Here is a 15784-nt window from a genome sequence, read left to right as displayed (position 1 = left end):
TTTTTTTTTTTTTTAAATTTATTTTTCTATTATTTCTAAAAAAGGCCTTTGTGTAGCTCAGTGGAAGTGGCATCTTCTGCGCTAGACTGCACGAAGATAAGCTTCAGTTGCCGACTGGAAGTTCATGTCTAGTTGCCGACTGGAAGAACTTTTTCTAAGCCTATCTTCGACCAGTTCCTGAGTTAGTCAATCTCTGGCATGGGCAAGTGGATTTTTTCCTCCTGGAAACTCGGATTTTTCATCCCATAAACTCAAGAAAATCGAACGTAGAACTCACATTAATTCAGACAGCAACATATCCTATTAGGGTTAGGTACCAAGAGATGGCAGCACTTGCTTGCCGGTCTCTTCAGCGGTGGCAGCATATAATTAGTGATAGTCATAAGCAGCTATCTCTGATTGGCTGCTGGTGGAGATTGAACTGCCCACCCAGTCTCCAAAAGCTACATAGGGTTAAAAGGCCTCGCCTACTTCCTATAATAAAAAGGCATTAGCTTATTTTTTATTTCTAATTGCCAATTATGCACCATGAACATTCTTCATTCATTTTAAGAGAACCTACTTTCAAAGACATTACTTCTAAATTTATCTGTTTTGGAAATGAAATTTCATTTTCTCTGCTGCAGTGAGTCTTTTGACTCCAAAGAGATCTGGTGTTAGTGTTATTAGGCTCAATAAACTGCCACAATCAAGTAATCCTATTATAGTTATTAATTACATATTAATTAATTAACAACTACACTATTGCAGTTGTTACTTAATACATAATTCATAACTATAATAGGATTACTTGACTGTGACAGGTCATTGAACCTAATAACACTAACACCAGATTTCTATGGAGTCAAAAGACTCACTACAGCAGAGAAAATGAAATTTAGTTTCCAAAAAATCCTATCTTCAGAGTCTGTCAATCGTTCATTTTCACTGGCCAGTCTGTCTCACTTGCAGGATGAAAAACCTAACTTTCAGGGAGGAAAAATCCTATGGCTTACACTACTTAACTTTCCTTGGGGTAAAAAAAAAAAAATCTTATAAACATTCTTCACATCCTAGACAGCATTCAAATTTAGGCCTTTCAACACAAAACTAACTATCATTTTCAACTGAGTAAAATAGGGTTTCAGAGATTAAAATTTGAATTTTAATCTAATTTTGTTTTTTCATCTTCTATTATCACTTAACAACCATTACATGTATGAAATTTTTCATGTTCCTCCTCATCATCAAATTCCAAATATGTACCCTCACTCAGCAAGAGCCTCCGTAGCTCATTTGGTACAGATGAAGCCCTTTGGTTAGAAAGACCTGGGTTTGATTCCCGTCAGTCACATGAGGAACATTTATCTGGTCTCTTTCACTGAAAGGTGAGTTAGTTGGTTTCATAAGGAGGTAAGCAGTTTTTCTCACCTGGAAACTCAGGTTTTTTGTCCCCTCAGAACAGGCAAACTGGTCCCGTGAACATATACGGATTACAGTCATGAATATTGTCCTTAAGGGATGTAGCAAGGAGTGATGAACTGGCACATTACAATTCATTGTGAACCCCTCATTAGGGGACTCTACTCATCCTAAAGGGATGGATAAGACTAATCGATACCCTCACTCAGGGAGTGTACAAGATATGATATCTTGTACACTCCCATGAAAAATTTACATCAATAGCAACCTCTGATTGACAATTTGCCTCTGAATTAATATGTTATCCGTCGAGATTAAAACATTATCAGATTCTTATATTTCTGTCTTCTAAGGCACTTTTACTGTATCAATCCACCTATATCTTGGTCGTCTTCTAGGTATTTTTACTGCCAAGCAAAGAACACTTGTTTTGCTAATGTTTCCTCTCCCATTCTTTTTAAGTGACCATATTACCTGAGATTAGCTCCGTTAACACATTCTTGAATGCTAACAATGGCAAGTTCTCTCCTAATATCCTCAATTTTAAATATGATACTGCCACTGATTCATTGATGTCATCTCTTCATCCCCCTAATCTCATATCTGTGATCTTGATGCACCTCAAAACTCTGATGCAGGCAATCAATCCATTGCTTTCTGATCTTTTTTATTTTTGCAACTACAACCCATGTGTTTATGGGTTGTAGTTGCAAGAAATTAAATAAGGGAATAAAGGATGAAACCAAAAAATTATATTCTTGGTTTCATCCTTTATCCAAGTGTAGGCAAACAAAGTTTGTGCGTGAAGTATATTCGCGACTGGACTACTTGTATATAGAGGCTAATGACTTCACATCAACTGCCTTAGTATCACATAATGCGAGGTACATATCCTTATGGACATGTATAATGTTATGCATTATAGGAAAGGCCACTACCCAGACCGGTTTTGACTTTAATTGAGGTGATAAAGTAAGAGGGTGCTCATCATAGGTAAAGAATAATTAGCATAGAGGTGCAAGAGAGCTGATAGTATTAGGAGAAAGAAAAGACAGACAGATAATGTGAGAGATAGAAAAAAGGCCTCATCTCTTTTATATCATCACATAGCCAAAGGCCATTAGTTTTCCTTTTTCACCATGAACAATCAAAAGACCAATTGAAACTAAAGTGTAAAGATGACTGATAGCCAGGTGGTTAGACTTATCTGAGTTAACTGCCTTGAGTTGGCCTCTTCTGCCTGGGATTGCTCTCCAGTCATTGCTCACTTGACCATATAACCACATTGAACTAAGAGGATAGAACCATTTAAAAGACCTCTCATAGGAAAAACAGACAGAATTTTATCCCCCCCCCCCCTGGTAAATATTGCATAATGTGGGTGGTCTACAACACCTAGTTAAATATTTGATATCTCCTAGAATCCTTCTTTCTAAATACAAAAATCATTTGGTTTTCAAATCCATGCTTCTTTCTAAACTTCCATAAATGGTATTTTAATTCATTAATTATAAAAATCAAAATTCTCTTCCCATTGCTGACAGGTCGTGGGTACTGCAAAAAAAAAAACACCTGTTCTGTTGTAAGTAATGGAATGCCCAACACTACATAATCTGTTCCAAATACACAGGGCAAGAGGGCAGCTGTAGAATGCATGTTCTACTGTTTCCAATTGGTCCCAGATTATATCTCAATAAAGTACTGCCATTTGATGGTAATGACTGAAAGGCAGCCATATGCAATTCTCCAAGCAAGATCCCTCTTGTTAGGGTATCCTTGGAACTTGAATAAGTTATGAAATGAAGTATTGTTGTCAATACCCAATTGCAAAAGTTCATGGTGAAGGAGATTAAAGATTTCTTTATACCAAATTTTACTTTTTTTTAATGGAAAGAACTGAAACCATGCCAGAATGCTGTAGTATTCAGGAACAATCTCAGCTTTTGGACCTTTATTATAATTTATTCCAAATGGGGGAAATGCCCAGGTAGTACCGGAGAAGGCCTGCACATGTGTGATTGGTCTGCAAACTTTTATTGATTTATTAAGCTGTATTGCTTAAATAACATAATTTTAAGACTGGAAGTCCAAATCCTCCATGTTTCTTTGATAGTTGAAGCATGGAGGATTTGGGCCAATTTTTTTACAAGTAAAAAATTCCTTTCTAACTTCTTGATCAGCTGGACCAAAAACTTGCACAGGCTTACTATAAAATTGCTTTCCTTCAGCATCTGTGATGTCTGTAATATTTATTACATTCAACTGAGCTAGCTTCAGTGATGTCTGTAATATTTATTATATACAACTGAGCAAAGAAGATTATGGTTTTGAGTACTATGGCTTTAGAAGGAAACAAAAGTGGTCCAATTTTCTAGTCTTCTAAGGTTTCAATGTTCTTGTACATAAGTTCTTGAACTGGTAATACTGGGATAGTGGAGAAGGGAATTCCAAGTATAATGATGGGTTTTCTCTTAGGGATTAGTCCAAAAGGAATGCCTCCAAGATTCCACTTTCCAAAAGCTTCTAATTTTTTCTTATGTATGCATTAGCAGTAAATCCACTAATTTTATTGAATTTTTCCAAAATACCAGAAAATATGCATATGGAATCATTATCCTTCAAAGTGCCCACTACACCATTGGCATATGCTAATACCTTATTTTCCTTCAGAGTTGAAGGAACTATCATTCCTTGCACAGCATGTGTATTGTTGACTTCCTGTAAGACAGATTCAAGAACCAATGCAAAGAGCAATTGACTAAGAGGGCAACCTTGCTTGACTCCTTTTTGAATTTTGACCAGGTGTCTGATAAGAACCCATTAACTAGAAGGAGGGTAGTTGAAGGAGCCTATGTAATAACAGCAGCTTTTTACCCACACCAATTTGCTGGAGGATGTGGAACAGAAAAGGATGCTGGACATTATCAAATGCTTGAGTAAGGCCTACTGATAGCACTACCATTGGCTGCTTTTTCATATTAACTAAGTGGAGTAGATCATATAGCAGACACAAATTATATTCTACTGCTCAGCCTGGAACTCTATACACCTGTGTGCTTTTAATTATGTATCTCATTACTACTTTGTTTTTAATTATGTATCTCATTACTACAATACACCAATTTGCTGGAGGATGTGGAACAGAAAAGGATGCTGGACATTATCAAATGCTTGAGTAAGGCCTACTGATAGCACTACCATTGGCTGCTTTTTCATATTAACTAAGTGGAGTAGATCATATAGCAGACACAAATTATATTCTACTGCTCAGCCTGGAACTCTATACACCTGTGTGCTTTTAATTATGTATCTCATTACTACTTTGATCCTGTTATTGATAATGCAGAAAAATATCTTGTGGTCAGTATAAGATTGAGAAATAGGTTTCCAGCTGATGATTGGAGTGTGATCTCTATTAGGTTTTGAAATGAGGATGGTATGGCTTGCTACAAATTCACTTGGTATGTGTCTTGATGAGAAAAAAGAATTATACAATATAACTAGATTGGGAAGAATAAAATCCCAGGCCTCGTGGTAAAGTTATATCCCTAGACCATCGAGTCCTGGGGATTTTCTTGTTTGGAATAATTTACAGGCTGTGATAACTTTAGCTACTGTAATGGGTCTATCAAGCCAATCTTGGATATGAACAGGAAAGCCATTAATTAATGTTCCAAGAGTTATAATTTCCCAGTACTATTGTCTTCAAACAGATTTTTGTAGTGTTTTTGAAAGGAGTCAAGGATGTCATGAGTGGTGGACATGTCTTTACCATCAACACAGATTTGAGTGATAGTCCTTTCTCTGTACAATTTAGTGAATTGCCTATTGAAGAATGCAGCTGAAGGGTTATCTCCTAAGTGCTGCTGTTGTATTCTTATTTTAAAATTTCTTTCTTCTACTTGTTTCTACCTTTCCAGTTCTATCTCTATGTTAATGTTTCTAATGATGTTGCTACATTCAGTACCATTGCATTAGTTGCTATGAACTAACTTATCTCTTTATACAGGCCTTCATTTTTTTTTTTTCTTTTGAGGAAAGCCTGTTCCTTTCCACATTCAATAGTATTCTGTTTTACTACTTGTTTGAATTTTAACCACATGTCGCAGTCCTAGGTACATTATGCCAATATGAACAGAGGGGTCTGGAATTTGGTTGAAAAGATCAATGGAAAATTTAGTGGAAGTCTCCATGGTCCAGAACTGATCTCTACTTGTTCCACGCAGTGGAACTTAAGTAAAACTGGATTATGATCTGACATGTTGATGCCAAGATGTTTTAATCTGAATTATCCTATTTATAAGGGAAGAAGAGATAAATTCAATCAAGATGGGGTACCAATACCTTGATTCATATATGTATAAACCTCAAGATTAGGATTGCAAATTCTCCATATGTCTACTAGTTGAGCATTGTCAAGACATGTTTTTAACTGTGCATATCCCACCTCTTCCACTCCTGGGATGTCCTCCTTTGAGGTCTCATCAGTGGGAGACAAACCCAGAAGAGATACCAAGGTTGAAATAATGCAGGTCTAATTTCCCATATGCAAGTAGTCAGAAGGTGCCACATCTTATTACTAAAATACTTTGGATTAGAGATAGATGTTGAATTTTTTTTTCACTTGGTTTTACTATAAGTTAAAGATGCCAAGAAATTATATTCTTGGTTTCATCCTTGGTTATCTCCAAGCAAACAAAGTTTGTGCATGAAGTCACTTCACAACTGGGCTAAGTGACCCTTCCCATAATGCATAGCATTATACATGTCCATAGGGATATGTACAGTGCATTATGGGATACTAAGGAAAGTGATGTGAAGTCATTAACATCTATATATGAGTTGCCCAGTTGTGAAGTTACTTCACTTCAAACTTTGTTTGCTTACACTTGGATAAAGGATGAAACCAAGAATATCATTTCTTGGCATCTTTAATTTATAGAATAACCAAGTGAAAAAACTTTCACCCTTGCTTATTTGTAGCCTGGAGTTGCTTGAAAAGTTTAATGTTTGGTCTCTAGAGCAGAGTTTATGTGCTATGTAAAAAAATAAATAAATACACAAAAATATCTGCTAGGATTTGGGAATGGTATAAGATATGTAAAAAAGTCTCAGATGTTTAAAAGATAATTAATGGGAAATCACATAATTAATTAAAAAATAGCATGGGATATTCAAAAATAAAATAAGAAATGAAAATCTCCACTTATATAATTATATTTAAGTGGGTATTTTTATATAAAATTATTAATGTTCATATGAATTCAGATATCACCTACAGAACTGTTGGAGATACCCATCTCAATTCATAGTATTATATTTTTATATAACAATAAAGAATTTAGTTATCCAACTTTGGAACATCAATTAAAAATCTAATTCACTAAATAAATAAATTTAGTTTAGCATAATTCTGAACTATTTTGGAGTTAAAATTCTGAATTCCTTTCGAATGAAATTTAAAAAATATTTTGGAGCAGTTTGGTATTGTGTTGTCAAGGATGTGTTGATAAAAACTCGATGTAGCTTAAAAATATCAAAGCGCTTTACATCGATTTTTTAACATAGGTCAAGTCCCACAAGAACTGTAAAACCTTGATTGTTTCTATGTATATTTTGCAAAATATTAATGTAGTTAACCCTGTGGGAAGTGAATGTATTTACTGTTTTAACGTCAAACATATACAAAGGCAATGCTTTCCCAGGGTAACTTTGTATATGTATATAGTTATGTGTAAGAGCACAGGAAAAGTTGTTTACTAGTTTTGTATATAAGAGTTGCTTACTGCGCTAACACCTTTAAAGATAGTATGTAAGAGTGCCGCTAGGTTTAGAGAAGTTTTCATGGCTCCGAAAGGAGAAGCAAAGTATCAAAGAGGTCTGCTAGTTTTAGAGACAAGTTTCGGAGGAGAACAAAGAGCGGGTTAAGCTTAAAAGAAGATAAAAGGGTCGTGCTGAATTCTTTGGGGTTTACTACCCTTAGTGCAAGGTCGCGAGATCGGAAAATAAAAGGGACTAAGCCAAGCATAAGGGGCTTCCCGGTTCCAGTCACTGCCAAAGAGTAGCTTCCAGGCCAGAGAGAGAGAGAGAGAGAGAGAGAGGGCTTCCAGACATTGCCAAAGAAGGAAAGGCTTCCCCGCTTCCAGGCTTCACCAGAAACAGGGCTTCCCGGTTCCAGTCGCCGCCATAGGATGGATCCCCAGCAGTTGTAGAGACAGAGCTTCCAGGCCAGAGAGAGGGCTTCAAGTTGCCGAAAGGAGAAGTTCTAAATGCCGAAGAAGAGAAGGTTTCCAGACACTAGAGAGAGGGATCCCGGTTGAGAGTTGGTGGCAGTTTCAGTTTCTTGGAGGCGGCAGTTCGAGCTATGGCAGAAAAAAAAAAAGAGCCAGTCATCCAGGCATTTTCGGCGAGCCAATGCAGAGGAGAAAAGCGATGTAAATTCCCGAAGCAGCTTCGCTTGGAAGTTTTTCTTTTCGCCATGGGAGAGCAACCTTTTGCCGGAGCTGTATGAGTCCACAGCTTGCTATTTTCCTGACGAGAAACTGCTGATGCCAGATTTCCTGAAGGAAGCTCGAGATCTGAGATAAAAGAATTGCCTTGAACTTTTTGCGCAAGACCTTTTGACTGCATGTGCGATACGGAGCCTTGCCTTTGTAAGTTACACACTTTTGTACAATTGCTCTTGTAATGTGTTTTAGTTGGACAATTAAGATTTAGATTAACAGTAACAAGAAGTGTCCTTAAGAGAATCATTTGGCATGTTGGAAGTTGACATCAAATTTGTAAAAGTAACTTAACAGAGAGTTTGCTAACCTCTTTGCAAGTAAACTAGGAGTTTAATAAATGGAAATTGTAAACAGAGAGTAAATAAGTTTTTGAATTAAAGAAAGTATTTAGTGTTAAAGTAAAAAGGTTCTAATTTATGCTTAAGATTGTTATAAATGGATAGGGAAAGCAATCTCCCGATTGTTTAATTCATGTATAATTTGTAAATAAATGTGTTTTAATTATTTGTTAAAAGAATGCTGCCTGATCTTTTATTTTACAACTGCACTGTTCTTAAATAAATCAGACTTGTGAGCGGGAAAATAATTTAAGGCAATAAAAACACAGTTCAGTTACTTACGCACCACGGCTGTTAAAGTAAACATTGCTAAAAGAAACTTCGCTCATGAGAGAGAGAGGGAGGGGGGAGGGAAATCTACCAGAAGTTTTAATTAGTCTTATGCCAATTAAATGATATATTGGTGGAACAGTCTGATAAATAAATTTCCAGTATTCATAGGCATTCGACTAGTAAATACAGAAGGTGGATAATCATAGTACACAGTAAAGTAAACGAGAAAGGATAAGAGATAAAAAGCGCATTAGAGTAAAGCTATAAAGAATTAGGAATAGAACCAAAAGATAGAAAAGAATAAAGATAAAGAGATATTACCTATTTAGGCAGAAAACATAATATACATTTACAACCAGCAGACAGCAAGCAGAAGATATTACAATGAGACACAATACAGATTAGCAGGTGCATAATATAATTTACTGTAAACCACATCCTTCAAGTTGAAATTATTTATTTTAGGAGAAGTGGAGAACAATTTTAAAACAAACTGACATGTTTGGCTTGGATTAAAAAACCAAAGAAAACAAAAAGGTTATGCTTACTGGTTTTACATTGAGAACAACAGCAACTCCCATATCTAATAGCATTTCTTGGGCTAAACGTGAGACAGTCTTTTCTACCACAAGTACATCTGGTTTGTAAACTGTCAGCTTGGCTACTGCATTCTTTAAGTATTCAAACTCCTGAAAATAAAAGACAAACATTTATAAACTTAGAATGTAATCTTTAAAAACCAGAATTTACAAATTATAATCATTTAGTAAAATTTGTGATATATTTTTCAATAATAATTCATCATTTATTGATCATATCTAGAAATTAAGTAGGCAGAAATTTTACTTTAACAAAAGATAATGAAAAGGCACCTCAGAACATTGTCACTGGAATTAAAGTGTTAATCAAAGTATTAACACTAGAGAACGAAACTAGACAACTAGTATTTCTAAATCACTTAGGGAATTGAAACAACGTAGATCCGAATATAAATTAAATTATACTTTAATAGATATTTCCGATATTTCGGCAATGTCACATTGCCATTTTCTAAAGGAACTTACAAAAAGGCAGGTGCACACAGGCACTAACAATACAGTAACTGAGAATGAAGATATGAAGCTATCGTTCTCCTAGAAGTCCTGATGGTGCACTCTGGTGGGCTAAGTAGGCGTTCTTGGCGTTGGGCTGAAGGTCTGCTGATGTATGCCTCCCAAATTTGGGGCAGTCGCATACAACCAAATTTGTTGAGGTTTGGAGAGTTTCTTAGGGCAGAGGCTGATTCCATAAATAATCTTTCGAATTTATATTTGCTCTGGTGTATTATTGTTGCTTTCTTCCACCGTATTCTGTGGCGAGTATCCAGAGCATGGTCAGCAAGACCAGAATGGCTATACTCGTAAAACCGGATGTAGTCCTTGTGTCCAGAAATTCTGATATTCGCTGTCCTGCCTGTTTGGCCAAAGTACGACAGTTTACAACTGCAAGGGACCTGGTATACACCAGGTAGGTCTAGGGGAAGTGGTTGGTCTTTGGTAGAGCGGATAAGGGATGCCAATTTTCTGTAAGGCCTGTAACAGGAGGTGAGGTCATGTTTTTTTAAAATTTTGGTAATTTTTTCTGAGGTGCCTCGGATATAGGGAATGGTGATGGATTTAGAGTAATCTTTTTTGTGGAGGGAAGAGGAGGAGGGGGGCTGTGGTTTGTAGGTTTTAATATTTTTTGGATTTTTTGGGGGGGGGGGGGTAGCCATTGGCTGAGAAAGTGTTGAGGATGTGATTTAGTTCAGTGTTAAGGGCTATGTCGTTAGAACAGATTAGTTTAGCCCTGTTGTATAGTGTTTTTACCACTCCATATTGTTGTGAGGGGGGGGGGGGGGGATTGTTGGTGGATGTATCTGCCTGTATGGGTGGGTTTTCTGTAAACTGAGAAAACCAAAGTTCCATCAGGCTGGCGGGTGACTAGTGTGTCTAGGAAAGGGAGGCAGTTGTTTTCCTCTTTTTCCAGGGTGAACTTGATTCTGGCGTGTTGGTTGTTTAAGTGTGTAAGGAAGGAGAGGAGTGTTTCAGAGCCATGTGGCCAAATAGCGAACACATCATCAACGTAGCGAAGCCATATGGTTGGTTTTTGTGGGGCAGAGGCTAAGGCTTTTTCCTCAAAGGTCTCCATACGGAAATTGGCCAAGGGTGGGGAGAGTGGTGAGCCCATGGCTGTCCCCTCTATTTGTTTGTAGAATTTTCCCTGCCAAACGAAATAGCCTGAGTTCATTGTGAACTGAAATAGGGCTGAGATATCGGGGGAAAATTTAGCTTGGATTAGCTCTAAAGTTTCCTTGAGTGGGACATTTGTGAATAAGGAGGAGAAGTCTATGCTGGCTTTGAAGTGGGCTGAGTTTTTTATGTGTGATGGTGTGTTGCCAGCATAGTGTGCGAGCTCTTTGGCCAAATGTTTAGCTAATTTGTATGTGAGGGAATTAATGCCATCCACTATGGGACGTAATGGCACATTTTCTTTATGTATTTTTGGGAGTCCGTAAATCCGGGGGGGGGGGGGGGTATAGAGTTAAACGGTTTTAATGTGTTGGTAACTTCTACAGGCCAAGAAGTGACTTTCTTAAGGAGCCTGTGAAGTTTTCTGATTTGTGAGTTGGTGGGATTGTAATTGATAGGGAGGTAAGTAGCCCGATCTAATAGAAGAGCATTCAGCTTACCTTTGTAGTCCTTTTGGTTAAGTACTACAGTTGCATTTCCTTTATCCACTTTGGTGATAACTAATTCTTTATTATTTCTCAATTCCTGTAGGGCTTTAAATTCCTTGTTGGATATATTGGTTTTGGTTGGTTTTGCTATGGAAAGGACACAAGCTACATCCAGTCTTACAATGTTGGCGATTTGATGTGGAAGGTGGCAGATTCCTCTTTCAATCTGGATCATAATATCCTCACTTGGTATTTTTCTGGGAGCAATGGCGAAGTTGTGGCCACGTGAAAGCACGTTGAGAGCTTCAGGCTTTAGGGTGACTGAAGAAAGGTTGATTACGGTGTTGGTAGCAGGTTTTGGATTGAAGGTAGAATTCTTTTTTAATTTATCGAATTTCTTCATCTGTCGGCCTCGTATCTTTTCAAACTCTTTGTCTGCAGTGGTACATGAGATGTCATGTAAAATTGACCACAGTTCATGATTCAAAGTGCACGAAAGTTCATCTTCGAGGGTACGAATAGCTTCATTAATTTCGGCTAAGCCTAACCGCGTGGCGGTGATTTGTTCGCGAAGTAACGCGTAGCTAGCGCGGTCGTATATACGGAGCGCTTTTTGCGAAACAAAATGGTGCTTCAATTTTACACAGTTAGGGATTACCTTGTTATCCCGGCAGCGTTTCAGGAAAGTCAGACGATTTAATTGTCTAGACAGCTTCAACTTCATTTGACCATATTGGCGAGCCTTCCGTGCGATCGTATCTCCGTGGATGATGTTGATTCTCGAAGACAGGCTTATACGTTGGTTATGCATTTCTAAATCACTTAGGGAATTGAAACAACGTAGATCCGAATATAAATTAAATTATACTTTAATAGATATTTCCGATATTTCGGCAATGTCACATTGCCATTTTCTAAAGGAACTTACAAAAAGGCAGGTGCACACAGGCACTAACAATACAGTAACTGAGAATGAAGATATGAAGCTATCGTTTTCCTAGAAGTCCTGATGGTGCCCTCTGGTGGGCTAAGTAGGCGTTCTTGGCCATTGGGCTGAAGGTCTGATGATGTATGCCTCCCAAATTTGGGGCAGTCGCATACAACCAAATTTGTTGAGGTTTGGAGAGTTTCTTAGGGCAGAGGCTGATTCCATAAATAATCTTTCGAATTTATATTTGCTCCTGTGTATTATTCCACCAACAATTCCCCCCCCCCCCCCTCACAACAATATGGAGTGGCAAAAACACTATACAACAGGGCTAAACTAATCTGTTCTAACGACATAGCCCTTAACACTGAACTAACCCCCCCCTCAAAAAAAAATCCAAAAAATATTAAAACCTACAAACCACAGCCCCCCCTCCACAAAAAAGATTACTCTAAATCCATCACCATTCCCTACATCCGAGGCACCTCAGAAAAAATTACCAAAATTCTAAAAAAACATGACCTCACCTCCTGTTACAGGCCTTACAGAAAATTGGCATCCCTTATCCGCTCTACCAAAGACCAACCACTTCCCCTAGACCTACCTGGTGTATACCAGGTCCCTTGCAGTTGTAAACTGTCGTACTTTGGCCAAACAGGCAGGACAGCGAATATCAGAATTTCTGAACACAAGGACTACATCCGGTTTTACGAGTATAGCCATTCTGGTCTTGCAGACCATGCTCTAGATACACGCTACAGAATACGGTGGAAGAAAGCAACAATAATACACCAGAGCAAATATAAATTCGAAAGATTATTTATGGAATCAGCCTCTGCCCTAAGAAACTCTCCAAACCTCAACAAATTTGGTTGTATGCGACCGCCCCAAATTTGGGAGGCATACATCAGCAGACCTTCAGCCCAACGGCCAAGAACGCCTACTTAGCCCACCAGAGGGCACCATCAGGACTTCTAGGAGAACGATAGCTTCATATCTTCATTCTCAGTTACTGTATTGTTAGTGCCTGTGTGCACCTGCCTTTTTGTAAGTTCCTTTAGAAAATGGCAATGTGACATTGCCGAAATATCGGAAATATCTATTAAAGTATAATTTAATTTATATTCGGATCTACGTTGTTTCAATTCCCTAAGTGATTTAGAAATAAATAACCAACGTATAAGCCTGTCTACGAGAAGAGACAACTAGTAGGGGACCTCTATGCAATCTAGAAGGAATTCAGATACTGGTGGAGATTTCTGACCCAAAATTCAAATTCTTACCTTTACAAGATGCATCAAATAGGTACCCTTGGATACTAAAAGAACATGAGTAGACTGGAAATTTTGGACTAAGCTAATCAAACCATACTCAAGATTAACTGAAATTACACATGAACATGGTACAACATAATGAAATCAAGATTGGCTGAGTCACCACCTGGTTAAACAAGAACCCCTCTCCTACTCCTTCCTATTTTTATTAGGAAAACAGGAAGTACACAGCAAAAAATTCAAATGAAAGAACATTTACAGAAATAAAGGCAGGACGTATCAATACATGAAAGATCAGCAGAAAAAAGGTAGCGCTAGAAAAGGAATCACAAACAATACCATGTTGACATAATTATGGTTGAAGACCAAAACAAGTAATAAACGTTTAAATAACACATGATTTTATTCTGGAAATAGAGTTTATGAAAATTCTTCCAATGGGACAATTAGAATTATTTGTGTTAATGAACTATAATAAAAGTTTGAGTAGGAATGACTACAAATCACAGATAGAAGAGTTCTAAAAAAATTAGTGGAATGAACAGATGGCATAAATTGCAGAATCATGTTAAAATTGACGATGTTAGAAAACAACCTGACAGGGCATTCAAGAATATATGAACAGATTCTGCTGTGGGAATGAGTGTTTGTGATTGTCTTTAGGTGGGAGATGAATTCAGTGTGAGACCACAGTCTTGATTATTGGAAGCCTGAAGTGGCTTAAAAAAGTTCCATGTTTGGACTCTAGAGAAGGGTTTATGGACTATGTAAAAAATGAAATTAAAAATACAAAAAAAAATCCTTAGGGAAGTCATGATAAAATATTCAGTGGGAGACCAAGATTAAATGAATTGGGAGCTTATTAGTGCATTAGAACACTAAGATCTTTTTTTTTTATGTTGGGGTCATATACGAGAGGTTGGCTGATCAAGGTATAGTACTTTAGTACAGTATATGGGTAGTGGGTTGGGAAAGGAGAAACTTGTTGACATTCGATTTAAAAACCTGTATATTGTATTCCTTGGGAAATACTTCAGGGGGAAGACTGTTCCACAGTAAAGCAGTTACAGGGATGAAGGAAGAGAGAAAAAGAAACTTGTTCTGTGGGTTTCAAGGTGTACTGTGAAAGGATGTTGGGGGCAGCTGTATGTGTTCCAATGGGAACAGAGTGGGGGAATTATTGATGCTGTTTCAGATGAACATTTTCCATGGAAATATTTATAGAATATACAAATTGCAGAGATTAAACATTTATGTGAAAGTGAGGGGAAGTGAGTTGGTAAGAGATGGATCATTTATCAGTCTAATTGCTCTCCTCTGTATTGGGTCGGGCATTTTGAGGGACTTTTAGGAGCCCCACTCCAAATGTGAAAACAGTATTCGATAGCTGGGGACAATACTTGAGACTTGACAAAGACCCGCTTAATCGGCAAGAAAATTCTTGATAGAATGTAATAATGTAAACTTAATCATGCAGTACTATCATAGTACAGCCTCAGAAGGTACATATTAGAAATTTGATGACGGTGATCATATGTACATATAAAATGGTCAGCAATAGGATATCCTCTTTTTCTTTTGGCAACTATTTCATGGAAAATTTTAAACAACATCTCATGCACAACATTTATTCTAAGTTTTTAGTGTGGTACAGATTTAGAGATGGCATTTTCACAAGTCTGATGTTCATGGCTGCTTCCAATTATTTATTATAAGTCAAAAAGTCATCAGGGAGTAAAGAACATGCAAGTATCTATCTGTGCACTTCTTCCTTGACGGTGCCAATCTGACTTTAGCAAAATACTGGAAGTATTAATCAAAATAAATCAAATTTGAATCAATACATAACCTATTGTTATTCTCTTTAAAATACCAGCATATTTTCATAACATATCAATGTTTATTAACCACGCCACCGGCCAAGATGTCTATAGACGTCAAGTTTATAATAGTAAGCAAAGTGCATATTAAAATTGTAATACCATTGATATTACATTGAAATATATGATGGATACGAAGCGTATGAAGATGTGTATTTGATCCATAATGACCGGAAAGGTGATTAATATGTAAACAAAATATATAAGGAATATGCAAACAAAATTAATGCTAACCTAACCAACCAACTTCACAGCCCACCTTTCCTAATTGGGTTGTGGGGGAAGCACCTGCAAGAGGATCTTCCAATGATCACAATCCTCTGCCACCAAGCTCAGGTGTTCTGGTGGGACTCCCAAACGTGTTCACCCAAGGTTTTGGATATAATCTATCCAGCGAGTCATTGACCTTCCGTGTGGCCTCCCACCCTCTGGCTTGGCAAAGAGGGCCTGCTGGGGGAGCCTCTCTTGTGGCATTCTCACCAGGTG

The 15784-nt window shown here is 37.4% G+C and overlaps 1 protein-coding gene across 1 annotated transcript in view; it reads right to left on the bottom strand.

Moving 5' to 3' along the window:
* The window catches only part of fab1 (1-phosphatidylinositol 3-phosphate 5-kinase fab1), a 757444-nt gene that overhangs the window by 474507 nt on the left and 267153 nt on the right, over positions 1 to 15784 (bottom strand). Inside the window, exon 16 of the mRNA XM_090401892.1 lies at positions 9067 to 9207. Within this exon, the coding sequence (XP_090258018.1) occupies positions 9067 to 9207 (141 nt within the window). The remainder of the gene's footprint in view (positions 1 to 9066; positions 9208 to 15784) is intronic.

This window comes from Typopeltis vanoorti, chromosome 12, assembly GCF_054136105.1.
Source record: "Typopeltis vanoorti isolate ZY-2024b chromosome 12, IOZ_Tvanoo_1.0, whole genome shotgun sequence".
Classification (NCBI taxonomy): domain Eukaryota; kingdom Metazoa; phylum Arthropoda; class Arachnida; order Uropygi; family Thelyphonidae; genus Typopeltis; species Typopeltis vanoorti.
This window is presented reverse-complemented; position numbering and strand designations above follow the sequence as displayed.